Source organism: Sorex araneus, chromosome 11 (assembly GCF_027595985.1).
Source record: "Sorex araneus isolate mSorAra2 chromosome 11, mSorAra2.pri, whole genome shotgun sequence".
Taxonomy (NCBI): Eukaryota; Metazoa; Chordata; class Mammalia; order Eulipotyphla; family Soricidae; genus Sorex; species Sorex araneus.
The window spans coordinates 25,981,194-26,001,346 of NC_073312.1; the positions used below are offsets into that span (position 1 = coordinate 25,981,194).

General features: G+C 62.2%; 2 protein-coding genes across 6 annotated transcripts; both read right to left on the reverse strand.

Annotated features, from left to right (window-relative positions):
- Positions 1-262: 262 nt before the first annotated feature.
- On the reverse strand, positions 263-11,033 carry LZTS2 (leucine zipper tumor suppressor 2). Of its 5 annotated transcripts, none has more exons than XM_055119385.1 (5): positions 10,915-11,033; positions 5,362-5,811; positions 4,202-4,864; positions 2,681-2,920; positions 263-1,862 (listed from the first exon to the last, which is right to left on the reverse strand). In XM_055119385.1, the coding sequence occupies exons 2-5, from the start codon at positions 5,767-5,769 to the stop codon at positions 1,179-1,181; spliced, it is 1,995 nt and encodes a 664-aa protein (XP_054975360.1). In that variant the 5' UTR covers positions 5,770-5,811; positions 10,915-11,033; the 3' UTR covers positions 263-1,178. The 5 variants fall into 5 exon arrangements, with proteins under 5 accessions (XP_054975360.1, XP_054975362.1, XP_054975357.1 ...); XM_055119387.1 differs by lacking the exon at positions 10,915-11,033 and adding an exon at positions 9,532-9,633; XM_055119382.1 differs by lacking the exon at positions 10,915-11,033 and adding an exon at positions 9,276-9,496.
- Positions 11,034-14,346: 3,313 nt separating this feature from the next.
- TWNK (twinkle mtDNA helicase) lies at positions 14,347-20,151 on the reverse strand. The gene is made up of 6 exons (XM_004616408.2): positions 20,053-20,151; positions 18,365-19,609; positions 17,941-18,181; positions 17,664-17,771; positions 17,244-17,385; positions 14,347-15,651 (listed from the first exon to the last, which is right to left on the reverse strand). The coding sequence occupies exons 2-6, from the start codon at positions 19,605-19,607 to the stop codon at positions 15,358-15,360; spliced, it is 2,028 nt and encodes a 675-aa protein (XP_004616465.1). The 5' UTR covers positions 19,608-19,609; positions 20,053-20,151; the 3' UTR covers positions 14,347-15,357.
- Between the last annotated feature and the right edge of the window lie 2 nt (positions 20,152-20,153).

Sequence of the window (20,153 nt, forward strand, 5' to 3'; positions counted from 1 at the left end):
CTCTTCCATCCCCATCCCCTCCGGGGGCAATGTCCAAGGACGTGACCTCTAAGTTTGCTCACTGCCCCCAGCCTCCCGCACCAGAGGACTGAGACACCAGCCCTCTGCCCGCCCCTCCTGCACCAGGGGGCACGGGGCGCCCAGCAGGCCCTCCAGCCTGCCTGATGCTAAACGCAGAAATGGGGGAATGGGGAAAGGCGTTTCATGCCTTTGTTTATTGGCTTTTTGGGTTACACCAGCGATGCTCAGGGGTTCCTCCTGGCTCTGCACTCAAGAATTACTCCTGGCGGTGCTTGGGGGACCATATGGGATGCTGGTGATTGGACCTGGGTCGGCTCCTTCTCTGGCTTTTCAGACCTCGATAGGTCATGTGGTCCCCAGGCCCCCAGACTGCCTACTGGGTGTGTCCTTCCTGCATCACCCTTCCTCGCCCAGGCCCTCTGTGAGGGGCAGGGCTGAACGAACTATAAATAAAGAGGGGGTGAGGCTCTAGAAAGTTCCCGCACTCTTTACCCAGGACATTCACTTAGTTTCCTTTTTCTTTTTTTTTTAAAAACAAAAATTTTTTAATTTTTTTTCTTTGGGTTTGTACAAGAAATTTACAGTGTGAAAAATATACAAGTGAAAACGAGGCCATAAACCTGGGTGTGGGGAGGGGGGCGGGTACTGGGTCACAAACACAAATAAAACGATACATTTCTGAGTTCTTCCTTTGGTCTGACTACAGCCCCGAAGCCCCGAGGAGGGCCTTTGAGCTGAAAGCCAGGGCTCGGGACCCCCCCGCCCCGTCTCAGCCCTGGCCCCCAACATGGGCACGGGGCAGGCACATCTGGAGCAGCTGGCGCTGTCTGGCTCTCTCTGGCTTTGAGGGGGTGGGGGGCGGGGAGAGAACGTGGCAGTGAGGCAGCCTTCCTCCTCCCAGCCCTCGGGCTGGCGGGTGTCTGGGGGACGCAGGGTGGCGTGATGGCACTGGCAGCAGCAGCGGGTGTGAAATGGGTGCGTAGCTCTGGGTGATTGTGAACACGGGGGGAACCGCCGAGGGGTCTGATCTTGCTCCTTCAAGTCACAGGGAAGCCCCCGATTCTTGGCAGAGGCAGAGGGCTGGACCCCGCGGCACGAGTGGGCTCTGGGCCCTGGGCGGACCCTCGGCGCCCCGTGGAGCCGGGGTGCTGCCGGGCCTAGATTTCCGTGGCGGTGATCTCCTCCAGGCAGATGCAGGGGGCGGGCTCGGCCAGGCCCAGCTCCGCCAGCTCCCGGGCCTCCAGCTCCAGGCTGAGCTGCTGCAGCTCCTGCTCCAGCTGCCGGTTGCGCCGGTACATCTGGATGTAGTTGTGCTGCAGCTGCTTCTGGTAGCGGATCACCTGCTCCTTCTCGGCCTGCCAGGCCAGCCGCTCCCCCTCGAAGCTGTCCCGCTGCTCCTCTCCGCGGCGCCGCTCCCTCTGCAGCTCGCCCCGCAGCCGCTCCACCTGGGCCCGCAGGCTGCCCCCGACTCCGGCCACGACCCGCTGCACCTTGGCCTCATCGCTCTCGGCCAGCAGGAAGGGGTCTGTGGTCCCCGCCGGTCCCGGCGGCTCCCGGAGTCCAGCCGCCTCGGTGTCCAGCTGCCCCGCCTTCTCCCGCAGCCGCTCGGCGTCCTGGCGGTGCCGCTGCAGCTCCTGGGAACAGGCCTCCAGCTCTAGCTCCCGGGCCTGGGCCGCTTCCTGGAGGCCCCGCATCCGGCCCTCACTGACGCGCAGTGCCGCCCGGGCCTCCCGCAGGGCCACTCGCAGGGCCACCAGCTCGCTGCCCTTCTGCACCAGCTCCGCCTGAGACTCCTTCAGCTGCTGCTTCAGCAGGGAGATCTCCCCCGACTTCTGGCAGACCTGGGGAAAGAAGGGTGCAAAGCGTTCTCTCGGGGGCGCAGGCCCTGATGTCATGCTGGGCACTTGGGGTTCCAGCGCGATCACCCACTTTATTTCTGTTTTGCTTTGGGGCCACCCCTGCTGACGCTCCAGGCATGCTCCCGGCACTGCGCTCTGCCATCACTCCTGGCAGTGCCAGAGAGTAAACCTGGCTCGGCCCACTGCACAGCAAGAGCCCTCCCTGCTGTACGCGCTCTCACGCCCCAGGCCCGACAGCCAGTCGGTGGTGAGTGGAGACCGACCCAGATCCTTCTACAGAGCAGGTCTTAGCGATCAGCAGGAAGCCTGGCACAGGCCTGCCAGGGCCGGGCCTCGGAAAATGGCACCACTGGGGAAGTGGGTTCATTCCTCAGCACTGCTGGCAAGTGACCTGTCTACTCATCTCTGTAAGAGGGGCACTGGGGCCAGAGTGAAGGTACAGCGGGGAGGGCGTTTGCCTCACACGCAGCTGACCCAGGTTTGATTCCTGGCCTTCCCTATGGTCCACCAGGAGTAATTCCTGCCTGCAGAGCCAGGAGTAACCCCTGAGCATGGCTGGGTGTGAGTCACAAAGGACCCCCCCATAAGAGAAAGACTAAAACGCAGCAGGGACATGAGCAGTCTCCACTGCGAGACCAGCTACTCGTGACATGTGCTGCGCCGAGGCGGCAGACGGGAATGTGAGCACCGGACCAGCGAGGAGACACCCTCAGCCCTGTCCCCACCCAGAGAGGACCGACTGGGGGGGGTCCCCATACGGCAAAGGGGCGGGCGGGCGTCCCTCGGGGTGGCGGGCCCACCTCCCACTTGGTCTCCTCGAGTCGCGGCCCGAGCTCCCGCTGCTCCCGCTCGAAGGTGGCGCAGCGTCGCTCCAGCTGCTCCCGCTCCTGCAGCAGCTGCGCAAAGTCGTCCTGCAGCTGCCGCTTCTCCTGCTGCAGCTGGAACACCTGCAGCTGCAGCAGCTGCTGTGCCCGCTGGGCCCGCTGGGTCTGGGCGGGGCCGTCCTCCCGCGGCCAGGGCCGCTGCCGCTCCTCAGACACCTGCGGGCCGAAAGGCAGTGAGTGGTCGTCCTGGCAGCCCGCCGCCCCAACCCTGACCCCCGACTGCCCCCAACTCCCCAGGCCGCTGGCCTGCCCCTCAGGGAGGGAGAGCCCAGGAGGCCAGGCTAACGGGGGGCCAGAGAGGAAGAACCGGGATAAGGGGCTTGCCTTGCACACAGCCGACCTGCGTTCGATCCCTTGGCATCATACACAATCACATGTGATCCCTGAGCACAGAGCCTGGAGCAAGCCCTGAGCACTGCTGGGTGCGGCCCTCCAAAGAAAACCAAACAAGGCTGACAAAGCTGCCTGTGAGCGTGTGCATGATGCTGCAGATGGCACCCAGGGTCTCACACGGGGGGTGGAGGGGCTGGGGGTGCACATGCTCTGTCGCTAAGCCTTGACTCCACCCTCAGCCCCAGCTTTTACTTTTGGTTTTTTTTGGTTTTGTTTTGTTTTTTGGGTCACACCTGGCGATGCACAGGGCTTACTCTTGGCTCTGCACTCAGGAATTACTCCTGGCGGTGCTCAGGGGGCCATATGGGATTCTGGGAATCGAACCCGGGTTGGCCGCGTGCAAGGCAAACGCCCTACCCGCTGTGCTATCGCTCCAGTCCCTGGGTTTTGTTTTTGAGCCACACCTGGTAACGGACGGGGGTTACTCCTGGCTCAGTGCTTGGGAGGACCACGTGGTTTCGGGGAATGAACTGAACCCAGGGCTCCTGCGTGCCAAGCATGTGCTCCAGACCTTTGAGCTAGCTGCCAGTCAACAATCACTTTGTTCTTTGGTTTTGGGGCCGCACTTGGCTGTGCTCAGAGCTTCCTCTGGGCTCGGTGCCCAAGGATCACTCCCGGCAGGGTTTGGGGGAACCAAATGAGGTGCTGGGGACCAAACCCAGGTTGGCCCAAGTGCCCTACCCACGGGACTCTATTGCTCTAGCCTCAACTATCTTTCTGATAACAGAAACAGCCCCTACAGCAATGCAGACAGCACAACACCGGGCGGGAGATAAAGTACTTTGGCCCCTTTGCCTGACTCAACCTTCGGGAGAACCCGCTCAGGGCACGAGCACCTCCGTTTCTGCATTAGGAAACGGAAGCTCGGTCTGCGTAAGCCGGAGGCTTGGGGGAGAAGGCTGGACAGGGATGTGCCAGGCTTCACTGTCTGACGCTTTTGTGCTGGTTTCTGGGCCACACCCGCGTCTGTCCAGGGAGCCTGCGAAGGCAAAGGTTGCGCTCCCGCCCTCTGTGCCCACTCCAGCCCCCGGCCCTCCGCCCCACCTGACACATGGTAGCCTCACTCTCGTCCAGACTGTCCCGGAGCTGCTGCAGCTGCGCCTCGCGGTCACGGAGCTTCCCTTCCAGGACACAGTGCAGCAGGGCCTCGTCGGAAGGTGGTGGCGGCGGTGGCGGGGGCAGAGGGGAGCGCTCCCCACAGGAGCTGCTGTCGGGGGAGGCACGGGGGACCCCGCCTGAGAGCCCCCCGGCCCCCCGGCCTCCCAGGGAGCCGGTGCTTTTGCTGGACGAAGATCGACCACTGTCCGAGTGGGAGGGCCCGGTCGGGGCCCCTCGGGTGGGCCCTGGCAGTGCCCCCCGCCCAGGGCCATGGGAGGGCAGGTGCCCGCCCGGGGAGTGGGTGGCTGGCTCGGTGCCCCCCGTGCTGTAAGTGGGCAGGCTGGACAGTGAGTTCCGGCCGGAGTCAGAGAGTGTCCCCGATGGGCAGCCGCTGGTCCAGCCGCTCAGGGCCAGGGGTTTGTCGGCAGCCGAGGAGGAGGAGGAAGAGGAGGAGGAGGCGGGGCCCCCGAACAGCTGGGTGAGGCTCCCCTGGCTCCCCGAGAGTCCGGCGGCCCGAGGACCCAGGAAGCCGGGCAGAGACGGGGCCCCTCGCGGCTTGGGCAGCACAGGCTTGAAGGCCGTGGGGCGGATCAGGATCTTCTCCATGTTCTGAAACAAGGTGTCCCGTCAGTTGAAGGCCTCTCCCCGCCCCCAGCCCTCCCTCTCCCGGGGGACCCCCAAGCCTGGGGACAACCATTCCCACTGCCTGCAGGCCCCGAAGGCCAGCGCTGTGTCATGCCAAGAAAAAGGCATGTTTCTGATCATGACAACAGCCACCATCAAAGAGTGTGACCCCCCCCAACACGGGAAGGGAAATGGGGCCACGGTGAGGGTCTAGGCGCAGAGTCGTGGCTGAGCCTCACAGGCATGCGGGTGGGCGACACCTGGACCGGGGCCGCCCAACACCTTCCCGGCCAGGTTTGACTTGGTTTCCATGGCCGCCCTAGGCAGCTGGCCTGTGACCCCTGCTTACAGACATGGGTGCCTCGAGAAAGGAGGAATGACGCCCTGAGGTCTGACAGGCAGACTCTGCCGGCCAGATTCTGGGAAGCGGGGGTCTCCACCTGCTTCCTCCCCCGGCCCCTAAGCAACGGCTTCGTCCTCACCTTCTCCAGCTTCCCAGAGACCGGGACGAGCTTGGGTGGGGGGCCGCGCAGGTGGGCGTTGCGTGCCCGCTGCTCCCGGGCGTCTTCGATGTCGCTGCTGGGGCTGGCGGGGGACTCGCTCCGGAAGTCCTCGTTGACGTAGGTGAAGGTGGTGGTGGGGACGGCCTTCCGGGGGGGCACAGCCGGGCACAGAGGCTCCTGCGCCTCATAACCGCCCCGAAGGAGCCCATCCTGCTGGCGGAAGAAGGTGGGCCCTGGGGGGCCGTGGTGGCGGGGCGGGGCTGTGCCCCCGGGGCAGGGCCGCCCGGAGATCAGGCTGCTCACGCTGCCCATGGCTGGCGCGTGGGGGGCTGTGGCAGCCTCAGGCGTGGGCTCCAGCGGCAGCGGCCGAGTGTGCACGATGGCCATGGCGGCAGGGGCTCAGGCCTGGCCACGGGCCTCCCGGGGAACCTGCGGACAGGACAGCGGAGTCAGCGTCCCTGCACCCGGGGCTCGGTCCCGAGCTTCAGGCCCTGCCGGAGCCTCCCTTGGGGTTTCTGGCCTTGGTTTTGGCAGTGACCATGTGGGACCTATGCCCCACCCACCGGGCTCTCCCCAGCCCTCCCTGCTGTCCCAGGCCAAACTGTCCACTGACAACACTAACAGGCCTGGGTGCCCCCCTCTCCCCGTTATTCCTCCAGGCACTGGACCCCAGAACATGCCCAGCTTTGACGCGAACGGGGCTGAGGAGGCTCCCAAGCAGGGGCTGACAGGTGGTGTGAACAGAGACTAAGCAGGCCCTTGGCAGCAGGGACCCAGGCCCCAGTTCCAACCACGCGCCTCCCCCCCACCCCAGCTCCCCCCAGACGGCAGGCCTCGAGCAAGGGAGCCCTCCCTCCTGGCTCCTGGCCTGGGCCCCTGGTCCCCGGGGATGGCTGGCCTCCTTAGAGGGCAGTCTGGGCAGAGGCGGCCTTAGGGACGCAATCAGCAACTCGGAGGGTAATTAGGGAACAAAGCGCCCAGGCCAGGCAGTGCCCAGCTTCCCCCAGCCAGGCCTCAGTTTCTCCCAGACAGCGAGGCGGCAAGGGAGGAGCTGGCCAAACAAGAAACTCAGAGCTCTGGGGCCCGAGAGATAGTTCAAGGGGGTGACCTACCCAGCACAGAGCCAGAAGAAGCTCCTGAGCACTGCTGGGTGGGGCCCCAGAGCAAACAAAAAGGAACTTCAGAGGCCGGAGTGACAGCACGGTGGGTTCGACACTTGTACGGCTGGTCCGATCCCACCCCAGAAGGTTCCCTGAGCACTGCCAGGAGCGATCCCAAAGTGCAGAGCCAGGAGTAAGCCCTGAGCACTGCCGGGGTGCCCCCCACCCCCCAACAAACAAACTCAGAGCTCCGGGGGAGCCCAACTCCCGGAGTAGAAGCAGCCTCAAGCTTCTTTCCAAGAAAACTCCCAGCTTCCCCACACCCAGCAGTCTGGCTTGACGGAGCCCACACAGGCCAACTGCCAACGTGCAGGAAGCCGGGGAGCTTGAGTTGCCCAGAATAACCTAGAGTAACCCGAGGGGGAGAGAGGAGAAACCCTGTCAGCTCCGGCAGCTGCTCCAAGATCTCACTCAAGCCGGGGCCCGGGGAAGAGGCTCCACCTCCCCAGAAAGGGAACAGGCCTCCCTCCCCAGGCCCGAGGCACCCCAGGACGCAGGCATCTGCTGAAATCATCACGCAGAGCAGGGGGCCCAGTGGCCAGCGGGTCGGGAAGGGAGAGGGCACTGCCTCTCAGGGCCGGGAACGCCGGGAAAGAGCCCGGCTGGGGGAAATCGTGTATAAACACAGGGTCGCTCTCGGGACTGTCTGTGCGGGACAGGAGAAAAGGGAGAAAAGGCAGGTGTTTAGTCCGTGACACGGAGATCCCGGGTGAACCGTGTGTGCATGATGTGAGCCTGGGAACAGGTGAGTGCCAGAGGGTGTGCGAATGCGGGCATGAGTGAGGGGCGGCTTGGGGGGGCGCCCAACAGCCTTCAGGGCCAGCCAGAGAGGGGGTACGTGTTTCTGGTCACTCGGTAGGGTGTGGGGAGAGGGAAGGAGACACATTATCTGACGCCACTGCCTGGGCCGTCCCCCCTTCTTCCTTCCTTGGTTTCATGAACTCCATCCCCACTTCCCCCCCAATTCAAGACTGAGAACCAAGTTGGGGCTCAGATGGAGGAGCCAGGAGCTGGGGGCTGCACGGGGGACGCCCCCTGGCCAGGAGCAATAGGAGTCCCTGAGCAAAGTGAACGATGTCCACCCCCCACTCCCCACATCAGCCCGGGGCGAGCAGGTGAGAGTGGGGCGGGGGCTTCTCCGGGGGCTCCCAGGAGGGCGGGCATCTGCCCGCCTTCCCCGACTCCAGGAGGTAGGAAAGTGAAAAGTGAAGGGAGGAGGGAGGAAACAGGGCCCGGAGAAAGATGGGGGGGCCCCCCGAAACACAAGAGACAAAGACTCGGCGCGGCCCCCGCCCGAGCCGGGCGGGCACAGGGGCCGGTCGGCGCAGGGTCGGCGCAGGGCCGGAGCGGGCCGGAGCGGGGTGGCCGGCAGGGCCCGCCCGCGCGCCGGGGAGGAGGGGCCGCGGCTCCATTTTGAGAGCTGCGTTTGCGGGTGTGCGCTGGGGGGACCCTCGCCTGCCCCGCGCCCCGCGCCCCCCCTCCTCGGCCACCGCCCGGGGTGGGGCTGGGCCGAGGCGGCCGCGCTCCGAGCTCCCGCAGCCCCGTTTTGGGGGGAGCGCAAGAGTTGGGGAAAGTCTCCCCCCATCCCCCGCCAAACTCCAAAGAACCGGTCCAGCGGGAGCAAGTCGGGGGTCAGGAGTTGCCACTCGGCCGCAGGGAGCGGGGAGCCCCCCGCCCGCCCGCTGCCCAGACTCCCCCCCCGCAGCCCACTCCCCCCCGCCCCGCTTCCCTCGGGTGGGGCCCGAGCCCCCCTCACCTGGGCCGCGCCGCTCCATGCTCAGCCCCGCGCCGCCCCCCGCGCTCCGCAGCCCGCGCCGCCCGGCTCCGGCCCGCGCGCGGCCACTCGCCCCGCGGCCGCCCCGGCCCCGCCTCCCGCGCCCCCGGCCCCGCGCCCCCGCCCCGTCCAGTGGGCGGCGCCGCGCGGGGGAGGGGTCCGAGGGGCGTCCCGCCCCCGGGGCGCCGCACCCCGCGTCACGCGTGGCCGGCGGGGCGCACGCAGCGGGACTGCGCGGCGGGGCGCGGGGCGGACGCCGTGTGCGCCAGCGCGGCCGGCTCGGGGCGCAGAGGGGCGCGGGGTCCCCCTCGAGCCCGGCCCGGGCCCCGGGGCCGCCGGCAGCTGGTCATTGTTCGAGCACAAAGAAGCAGGCGCCGCCGCGGCCGCCCTTCCCCCTCCGCCGCTCCGAGCGGTCGTCTCCTCCCCAAACACACGGCCCGGCTTCGGGGCCCTCAGCAGCAGGCGGAGGGTCGGCTGCCCCCGCCCCGCTGCCTCCCCGCAAGCCCCCGGGCCCAGCGCCCCGGCACAAGTTGGGGGGCCGGCGCGCGCCTGCCACCCCCGGCCCCAGCGGGCTGGAAACCGCCCGCCTGGGTTTGCAGAGGTGGCGCCACCTGGCGGACGGTCCTGAGAATATACCGTCAACCCTGCCAAACCACCACCGGTCTTGGGGGCCCCTGCGCCCACTAACCCAACATCATGACCTACCCCGTGAGCCCGCACCTGCCCCGGCACTACCCTGGGCTCCCCGACCTGCCCTCCGAGTCGTGTGCGGAGAGGTGCGGGGGCACTTCTCGAAGAGAGGCGGTTCTTGGCACCCGAACAATCACTGGGGCGAGCCGGTCTAGACCTACAGCCCAACCTACACCGGCCTCACGGCAGACAACACCCCACTGTCTTCTCAGGGTCACAAACAAATCTCACGCTCGCAAACAACACGCTCTTCTGAACACCCACACGACCTTTCCCACATCGGGGCCCGCGCGGCCGGGCGCGGCGAGCACGTGACTTGCAGGCGCCTTGGCAGAAGCCTTTCGGGGGACACCCGCGCGCCCCGTCGCGGATGGCCATCCGCCACGTGCAGCCCTTTGCACCGTCACGGTCGTCAGGACCCTCCTTGGCTGCACATCTTCCACCGCTAAGTCAGTGGCACGCACGGCTCCGCACACTGCCTCTTTCACCAACACCATGACCCAGACGGTCCCCGAAGGGTCTGACCTGGGCCCGGTCAGCTGATGCCCGTCGCCGCCGCCGCCGCCTCCGCCCCCTCCCGGGACCAGGCCGGGCCAGAGCCCGGCGCTGCCCCAGGAAGGAGCACCGGCCCCCCCTTCCAGGCCACAGCCCTGGCCAGCTCTCAGCTCTATTTTTAGCCCTATGGAAAGGGTTGTTTTTCTTGCATTTTCCTTGGAAAGGGAAACAGAGCCCAGCCACCCTCAGGCTCACCCCAGACCCCTCGGGCCTCTTAAGAACAGACCGAGCCCCCTCTCCGCGGTGGAGACCCCCCTCCCGGGGCTCTGCCCTGATCCCAGCCTCCCGGGCACCAGGGGCCGCCTCTTCTTCCTGGCAGCCTGCCCGCAGGCCCAGGCAGCATCTGGGCTCGGCGTGTGTATGGGGTGGGGGCGGGGCGGGCCGCGGCCCCCCTCGCTCCTTGGGGGCTGGGGGCGGGCAGGCAGGCCCGCTCGGGCGCTGCGGGAATGTTTCCGCGAGTGCATTCCTAAGCGGACTCCGCGTGGGTTTGCTGGACCTCGGGCGGCGGGGAGGAGCTCCCGGCGCTGCACGCAGCCGAGTTGGGAGTCCGAAGGGACCCCGGGCGCGCTCAGGGAGCGTCTCGGCGAGCCGAAGGGTCGGCGCCGGGGGTGGGGTGGGGGTCGCTGCTCTCCGCGACCGACTGTTGGAGCGCCCCCTTGGATTCCTTCAGGAGACACCAGGAATGTACTGGGGAGCGGCGGGCCAGGTAGTCCCGCTCCCGCCCGGCTCCCGGACTCCAGGGGGCGTTGTGCGCGCAGGTCTGGGGCGAGCCGGTCGCCTCGGGAGGCGGAGACAGGACTCCAGCCCAACGTGGGACCCCGCAGACTCACCCAGCGCGGTGCAGGGGAGGGGGCTGCGGGGCGCTCACGTGCTCGCCGCCTGTTTACGTCTCGGTCCTCACCTGCGGGCGGCGGGGAAGCGGGAACCTCCCCGAGCCGGCCCACCCGGCTTGCCCCAGCGGGGGGGGGGGGGGGCGGCCTTTCTTCCCCAGCCCCGTGAAGTCGGCGACAAGTGGAGCGACACGTTTGCTGGGGGTGCGCGCGGGCCGGGGGTGCTGCTCGGGGGACTCCTCGGGAGCCCAGTCACTGGGCAGGTCCGTGGAGCGCACGTGTGATCGTGCCACCCACTGCGCGCCTGGGTGAGCTCGTCGGTGTGAGTGTTGGGGGGGGTCCCCGTTCAGCTTCTTCGCCTGCGCTTCCCCCGCCTCTCCACTCCGCCGAGACCCCGATCCTCACCCAAACCTCCCCTTCCCCCCACCCCCCGTCTTCTCCAAACCTGAAAAGTTAGCTCCGGAGCAAAGGTGTGCGGGAGGCGGCCGCTCCCCGCCCCCCCCGCCGCAGCCCGGGCACTCACCACCTGCGCCGCCGCTCCAGTGGCCCCCCCGGCTGCTTCCCCAGCGCGGTCACTTCCTCGCCGCAGACCCGCCCGCCCGGCAGCCGGCTCCGGGCTCCGGGCTCTGATCGCCAGCCCGGCCGGCCTGGCGGAGCGGGGCGGGGCGGCGGAGGCCGCGCCCCCGACCCCGGGGGGAGTGGTCTGCCTCACACCCCCTAGACAGCCAACCCTGGACCCAGCCCGGCGGAGGCTCGACGGTTGCCCGAGGCTGCCCCTCTGGCCTCTGCCTGTAGTTTGCCGGGCTGAGCTCTGGAGACCGGGAAGGGGCGAGCGGCAGGGTACTGGGCAGCTGCACCCACGGGCTGCTCTCCCCCACCTCCCACCCCACCCCCAGCTAGCAGTCAGGCTGCTCTGTGCCGACCGGGCCCACTCCCCAAATGGAGGGAAACCCCCTGAAAGCAGACAAAGGAGGCTCGGGTTTCACCAAAACAGACCCCACCCCCCTCGACACCCGCCCAAGGTTGGGCTGCCCACGCAGAACCAGCACCTCGCCCTCCTGGAAGAGGTGTCTGCCCAGGTGAGCAGGCCTGCGGGTGGGGGGCGGGGAAGGCACTCTCCCCAACGGGCCAGGCTTTCCTCAGACTCGTAAAGTCCCACCCACAGGCAAACAGGAAGTTGGCTGGTACTGGAGGGAGGCACCCAGCCACCCTCCCTGGGTGACATCCCGGCAGTCCGTGGGCCGGCAGATGGTGAGGTCTACAGGTATCCGGGCCATATGGGCAGCGAGCACTCGGGCTGCGGCAGTGCCGCCAAACGTGGTATGGAAGCTGCTGCATAATGCGGAACCGGAGACAAGGCTGCACCCAGCAGCACCCTGCCCCGCCAGGCTCTGCTGCAGCTCCCAGAAAGCTCCCCCCCACCTCCCCACAACATACTGTTGTGCTCAGGGGACCCTGTGGTGCCTGGGACTGAACCCTTGTCTCCCACCTGCAAAACAGGTCTTCAGCAATCCAGGCTCCCCAGACTCCTCGGGAGCTTTTGCATCACAGTGCTTCCCAGGGGGTATTTCTGGCCATGCATTCAGGAATGACTTGGCAGTGCTCGGGGATTGTATATACTACGGTGCCGGGGATCAAACCAGGGCCAGCTGCATACACGGTAGTGCCTGACTTCCCTATCTCCCCACTATCGGTATGAGGGAGATTCCGAACATCCATTCACATCGCAGACAACTGGTCCAGGTCATTTGCCTCAGTTGACTGCATGACTGCATGGAGACCTGCCTCAGGGCAGGGAGCCCTGCTCCTTTCCAGACTCCAGGGCTCTTGAATGCATTCTGGACTAATCTTGGTGAGTTTAAAACAGGTGTGGAATGGAATGTGTTTGTGTAGGGGGTGGGGCAGGGGGAGCACTGATTTCCCCTTACCACCATCATTCTGGTTCTTGTCTGGGGTATTTTGCTAGGAGGGACAAACGGACAGTACACATCGAACCTTGAGAACCCACCAGATCTGGGGGATCAAAACGGGGAGCCCATGTTCTGATAGGTAGAATTGACCTGGTGGTACACATCTGGAAGGCATAGCTGCTGAGTTTTTTAGACACTGGATGAGCCCTAGACCAGCCAGCGGCTGGGAATGATTACTGCAGGATTAGGAGGCCTGGCTCCAGCCAGTCTGGGAGACCCCCAAGAAGGGAGGCCCTGGAGGAGAAACCCTCCCTCCCGTTAACTGTAGCCAGAGCTTTCACACAACAGACCAGAGACCCCCTACCCTTCCACAGAACCCCACCCCACCCCACCCCACCCCACCCCACCCTTTACAAAAGGCTTCATCCCAGACTCCTCAGAACATCTCACTCTCACCACTCTTGCAGGCAAATAAAAGGGAAACTGGGACTTTCTCTCACAGGAATCAAGGCTACCCGCATCTGGCAATGTTTTTCGGAGGGTCTCGGGATTTAGTCTCCTCCAGGGATTGTTTAAATAAAGAATGCAAACCTCCAGAATTAGAGGGGTCTCTGTGTGTACTCATGTATGTTAAACTTTGGGGGGAGAGCATTCTATATCACTTGGGGGTGGGGATTACCCCCAACTCCATGCTCCGACGAGGTTGCTTCCTGTAGTGCTTGCGGGACCCTGAAGTGCTGGGGGATCAGACCTGAGCCTCCTACATGCAAAGCACATGCTCAGCCTGTTGAGCTGTCTCTTGGGCTCCAAGTTCTGTAATTTAGTTTTGTGTCACACCCCAGTGGTGTTCAGGGGACCAGATGGGGTGCCAGGGATTGAACCCAGGTCAGCCACATGCAAGCCAAATCCTTACCCACACCCAGTGGTACCCAGGGATTATTCCTGCCTCTGTACTCAGGGATAACACCTAGTAATGCTCAGGGAACCATATGGGATGCTGGGTTGACAGCTGGACTATCGCTCTGACCCCTAAGGTTTTTTTTTTTGCTTTCTGGGTCACACCCAGCGATGCACAGGGGTCACTCCTGGCTCTGCACTCAGGAATTATCCCTGGCAGTGCTCAGGGGACCATATGGGATGCTGGGAATCGAACCCGGGTTGGCTGCATGCAAGGCAAATGCCCTACCCGCTGTGCTATCACTCCAGCCCCAAGTTCTGTAGTTTTAATGAGAAGCCCAGATGTCCAAATTTGTCTAGAAGTGACAAGGAGGAAAATGGGTGGGGGTTAGTTAAGAATGTGCTAAGCCCGAGTACACACTGCAAGAGGCCAGTAAGTGGCTCACATCACAAGAAAGACATGTGTTAAGGAGAAAAAGGGCCGCACCCCTCAGTCAGGGGTCACCGGCAGCTTCTCAGGGGAAACAGTTAAAGAGAGGTACATCCATGCGGATGTGGTTTAAAGGCATGTGCTCCGGCACATGCCTGGCATCTAGGCTGTTTCATCCTGGCATGAGGTGGCTCTTGTATCACTGAGCAAGTCTGCTTAAAGCTCGACCATTGTACTGCTGGGTCAGGATACTGTGGGGAGTCTCCGCCCCACAACCACCAGGTGTAGCCCCCATTCCCAGACAAAGGCTGGGACACAGCTCAGCAGCAGAGCACTTCTGAGGTTCCCATTCAGTCCTCTCTCTCACACACACACACTTGCACTCACCACTCACAGAGTGAGCTCAATGGGCTGGGGCCCTGGAAGCAGACGAAGTTTGATTCCAGACACCGGACAATCCCCTAAGCACTGAGCAGGGAGTAACATCCCCCATAGATGAGTTAGAAGGGGAAAAAAAAAGGCACAATCCTGTCTTCCCTAGACTAAGATAGGGTGTGTGTGGGGGCTCTTTAATGGTCCTTCTTCCTTGGTAGTATACAGCTCAAACTCTGGAGATGGGGGGAGGGGATCCATACATTCCCAACTCAGAGAGAAAAAACCCAGCTATTGGCTGGGGAGACACCTGGTGGACAGATTAAAAAGAGCACGGAGACAAAGGCAACGGAAAATGTTTTTCTTCAGTAAAACCGGAAAAGGCTCTTTATAAACGCTTAACTGCCCACAGCTGGGCAGTGGAGGCAGCATCCAATGAACTGGGGTACAAGTGGCAGGTACTCTGGTGTGACAACTGCCTCCCACGGCTCTCAACCCAGCCTCCCATCTTTGGGGCCCTGCTACCACAGGGCCAAGCACCGAGGGTCGGATGGCTAAGAATAAGGCAGGCTCCCGGGAAAGGAGCAGAGGAGCCTGGCGCCATCTCACCCGCTGAATCTGAAAGACTAATTTCTTGGGCCGTACCTGGCTCAGGCGTTACTCTTGGCTCTGCACTAAGGAATTACTCCTGGCGGTGCTTTTGGAATCATATGGGATGCCAGGGATCCAACCTGCGCTGGCCGCATGCCAGGCAAGTGCCCTACCCGCTATACCTTCTCTCTCGCCCCCAAGTTTTGGCACAAAGTTCTCCATTCTCCTCCAGCATCGGGGGCCTGATCCTTCTGCTTTCAACTTGCTCGTTCCCACCTCAGGCCTCTAATTCCTTAAGTCTCTGGATCTCTTTCAGGTGATGTCTACACAGCCCAGCTATAGTTCCTTAGCTCCTGCTTAAACAGTCTCTGCTCAGACACCTTTTCAGACCTTAGTCTAATTTGGTCTCACGTGAGCAAGGCTGTTTTTCTCTGTAACATTCTTTACTCTCTGAAACTTCAATGTTTTCATTGCTTGAACAAATGTCCATGGAACCAAAAACTGAAGGTTCCAAGGCAACAGGTTCTCACTGGTCTTGCCAACACTGTATTCCCAAGATGTAGAACAATGCCTGGCACACAGTATTAAATTCTGTCATTGAATATTCTCCTGCGGAACCTGCCCTAGGCCGAGCCATAGCTTGGGGCCACATAACAGAAGTGGCCAAATCAGCCAAGACAAAGGCCATGCCCCAGCCTCAGTTGCCAGGCTCGCATCAGTGTGCAGCTCTGCACTGCCTTCACCGTGAAGGCCTGGAGGAGACTGGCTAGTACGGGTTTGGAGCCGGGCTAGAGCCAGCCTCCAAGTTCTGGGATGAGGCACCTTTTTTGCCAGCAGAGGGCTTTTTGGTCACCAGCCCATTGTCATCCTTGATCTTCTTCAGCCGGGCTTTGCTCTTTGGAGGTATAGAGAAGGTGAGAGAGCTCTTGTTGAACTCAAGTGGGAAGACACCCACGTCTCCATCAAAGCGGTTCTTGGACACCTGTAGATACCGTTTCCCTGGCCCAGTGACCAGTTTCCTGTCCTGGAGGATCAGAACATTGTCCGCTTCCTGGCTTGCCTGGAGAATGGGGATAAAAGAGGGAGTGAGAACACATAGAAGCAGAAAGGAAGGTTGAATACGTAGAAAGGAATAGCAAGATGCATGAAGAGGGGGCCTGACAGGTAGTGCAGGGATTAAGGTCTGCCTTGCATGTAGCAGACCCTGGTTTGAACTCGGGCACCACAGTCCCTGAGTAGCACCAGGAGTCAGGGGTCACTCCTGAGCACAGAGCCAGGAATAGCTCCTGAGCACCATCAGGTATGGCCCCAAACCCACCATCCCCCAAATAAGGATTGGGAAAGGAAAAGTACTTCTTCCACCTCTAAAGCTCTTGAACTACTGCCCATAATGCCGGGCCACTTGAACCTGTGAGCTCCTTATGAAGCCGCCCACCAGCCTAACTCTCTATTTCTAACGTTTCTTTCCATAGTACACCACCCCACTGAGCCCGGCTTCTTATGACTCAGGCCTGATTACATATCCTACATTATCAGAGACCACTGTCACTGTCATCCCGTTGCTCATTGATTTGCTCGAGCGGGCACCAGTAACATTTCCATTGTGAGACTAGTTGTTACTATTTTTGGCATATCAAATACGCCATAGGTAGCTTGCCAGGCTCTGCCGTGAGGGCGAGATGCTCTTGGTAGCTTGCCGGGCTCTCCAAGAGGGACGGAGGAATCAAACCCGGGTCGACTGCGTGCAAGTCAAACACCCTGCCCGCTGTGCTATTGCTCCAGCCCAATCAGAGACCATTTTACTATTATTTTCTTTTTGGCTTGTTTTTGGGTTACACCAGGTGATGTTCAGGGGTTACTCCTAACTCTGCACTCAGAAATCACTTCTGGCAGTGCTTGGGGGATCATATGGAATGCTGGGGATCAAACCCGGGTCAGACACATGCAAGGTAAGCACCCTACCCACTATACTATGGCTCCAGCACTCAGAGCCCATTCTTTTTCTTCTTTTTTGTAATGTAGGAGTGCTATTTATTCAGCCATTAATTAAGCTGATTGAAATGGTCAGAGCCCATTCTTGATCCCTATAGAGCAATACCCTCTTTTCACTTGTTTCACCCCAGTTTGTTCTGTAAAACAAACTTACAGAGTTTGTGTTCCCCACCTTGAATTCCCTGTGGTCTGCCCAGCCCTGGCACGTCATGCACATATGGCCCTGTAGAAGCTTCAGGATAGGGCTGGTCTCTTTCCCCAAGAGGGCCCCCCACTTGTTTCCCTCCTATTATCTGGCCTTCCCTTTGTTGGCAGCTCCTCCAGGAGGTCTCCCCAGGTATCCCAGGTAACTCACATGTCTGTCTTCTTTGCTCCTAATACTATGTTGCTTATTACTGCTCTCAGCACAATGAGCAGTAAAGGATCTCCTTTTCTCTACTAAATGATGTGAGTCCCAGGGGGGCAAAGAACAAACTACCATCAGCCTCTGTATGCTTAGCACATGTATTCTTTGTGTATATTCCACGGGTCCAGAGGCAGCTACCTTCTTCCTCTTCCAGACAGACATCAAGGTTTAAGGCGGTATAAAGTCTGGTCCCTCATCACACTGCTTTGTACCCTCTTCTTTCCAAACTGTGGGATTTTCTAAAGGTCACTTACTTTGGCTGAGCCAAATATGGACGCTGTCTGCAGCTCCTTGTCATCATCTTCCTTCCGGGGATGAATGACCAGTGTCACATGGCAGTTATTGTCTGTTGCAAATTTCCGAAAGGCCCCCACGATGTAATCTTGCGCTGCAATCCTGCCCCCACCCCAACAAAGCAGAGGTTACTGGACACAGGAGGACAATAACCGCACGTACCCTGGAGTCAGTCCATCCTCCCACCCACCAGCACCCCAAACAACTTCTCTCTATGCAAGGACACAGATGATGATCCCTGTCCACAGATCCCGCTGCCAAATGCCATACTGTCTAACGAGGAACATCAGAGGTTGCCTGCGACCAGCACAGGTCAGGGAGTAAGAGAGCAGCGTGTGTGCCTAGAGGCGGGCTCCCGTGAGACAAGAGGAGAACGTCACCTGTCTGAAGACAGCTGCTCGTGACCCATCATAAATTGCAGATTATCGATGACCACATGACAAATGTCATAGACGTAGACTGCATGTTGCATTGTGTCTATTACTGTCCTGGGAAGAGGAACAGGCAATAATTCCATGAGTTAAGAGCAAGTAGCCTCCAGACCAGAACAGACAGAAAAGCTTTCAGTACCCTGACAGCTGCTGGGGGCTGAGGGGTTAGGGGTGGTCCATTCTCCTACTCTTCCGTCTTTGAAAATCTCAGGCCTGGGACTCTCACCTGATGCTCTGCTGTCCATGAAAAGTCATGAAATACAGGGGCAGGTCCTCAAAGCGGTCGGCCCACTCATCGTATTTGTCCAGCTGCTCTTCCAGTCGCCCCACAGCAAACTGGGTCAGCATGACCCGAGCTAGTCTCACGTTGCTGATCTCAAAGCTCCCCCACAGCGTGTTCACCCCCTGGGTACACAAATCCAGGGCATACTCACTGATGAATGTGGTCTTTCCACTGCCTGTTGGCCCTGCAGGCGGATCAAACAAACTGAAGTGAGGGAGCGAAGTTCCACCCTTGAGCCCCAGACACGGGCAGGGCTTTCAAGTTGGCTGGGGACATTGCTTCAGCGTTTACTTTGGTCCAAACCCACCATTTTGGTCCCCCGATCCAAAATGCATCCTACCCCAGCAGCGACTGCCCCGAGGGTTACCTGTGAAGACTGTCAGCTCGCCCTTTCGATGACCCTTCAGGAGACGGTTGAGGTCTGGGAAGCGGCTCCAGCGGATGCCCGCTGCCTGCTCCACATTGGACAGTTCTCCTAGCACCTCCTCCCGAAGCTGGCGGAAAGACACAATTGACTTGTGCCAAGCGGGCAGTGCCGTGCGCAGAATTCGGCTAAGATTTAAGCCTTGGTTCAGGGCCTCCAGGGGACGTGGCTGCTTGTCTCCAGGCCGCACCAATGAACATCGTTTGGGGTTTAGTTTTCGGGCAAACAATTTGGCAGCTTCCCAGGACCGAAGGTCATCCCCCAGCCAGAGCACAATCCTTCGGAACTGTTCGAGATACGGGAGCAGGGCTGGGGGCAAGCAGGCAGTGCCTCGGGGGAGGGCCAGGGTGGGCAGGCCTGTGGACTGACTCAGGGCCAGGCTGTCCAGCTCGCCACTGGTCAGGACCAGCTCCACATCCCGACGACCAATTAGCGGCAACCCAAACAGGTTGCGGTAGGCACCCGGCCGCGGAATGGTGGTCTCCACGTAGCGCACCTCCTCCCCTTGGCTTTCAGCTCCCAGGAGCTTCAGACCCCTTAGTCTCATGCTTCCCGGGAAGAACCAGGGGAAGACCAGGCTGCGCGCTGGCCGCAGATAGCGCACGCTGAAGCGCCTGAGCGTGTCATCTGTCACTTTGGTGAGGCCAAACATCACACGGGCCAGCTGGGCCTCCTCCTGCTCAGGCAGGTCCCAGAGGGGCACGGCCCGCTCCCAGATCCTCAGGACCTCCTCGCTGTCCTGGGCCTCAGGGGACTCGCCGAGCAGGAGGCCCTCTCTGGCCCCATCCCCGCGGCCCTCCACACTGGCCTGGAAGTCCTCCCAGCTCCCTTCGGCGAGGCTGATCATGCACAGGAAGCGGCCCGTGGTCTTGTCGATGAAGAGGCTGGAGGAGGCGGGCGCCCCGGCCTGGTCCTGGAGCTGGGCGTCCCCGACAAAGGGGCTGGGGGCTCGCAGGCAGCTGTGGCCGTCCTGGAAGGGGATGCCGTGCGCCCGCAAGTACTGGCGGATCTCGGTGGTTGTGACGGGCAGCGCGGGGCCATCCAGGGCCGGGAGGGCCTCCTTCCGGTAGCGTCGGCGAGGTGGGCCCGGGCCCAGGCTTCTGGGCAGGCCCCTGCGCGCCATCCACTCGCAGCGCAGGGGCAGCAGGACGCGGAGGGGGTGCCCCCCGCGCAGGAGGACCCACATTCCTAGTCAAACGGAGGAAGTCACGTGAATCACTGCGGGGCTGGGGGGCCTCCAAGAGGTCAGCCCCCCCACCAGTGGACACACGTGCGCGCCTGACAGAGCTCTTGCTACGGGGCGTTTGCTCGCCAACATCGCCCCATTAATCCATCTAGAAGCTTCTGGAGCCCCCGCGGCCACGCTCCATCCTATCTCAGCCCCTCTTCCCCGCCTCCCGTTTTCTCTGTCACCCTCCCCTCAGCCACTCGGCGGGTCACCTCGGCGTGCTCACACCACACCCCCCACCGCCGCCACCTGCATCCTCTCGGTTGCCCTTCGCCGAACTCCACGCGCCCCCGTTCCCTCCGGGGGAACCCCGACCCGACGAGCGCGCGCTCTCTCCGGCCCGCCCCGCGTCTCCCCACCCTCCTGGCCGTGCCTTCGCGACTCCCACCCCGTCTCGTCTCACCCCTTTCACCCGTAACGTGGATCACGGGCTCGCGCCACCGGCCATGACCTCGGAAGCAAAACTCGAGCGGGCGCGCACGGCCCCGGAAGCGGAAGTCGCCG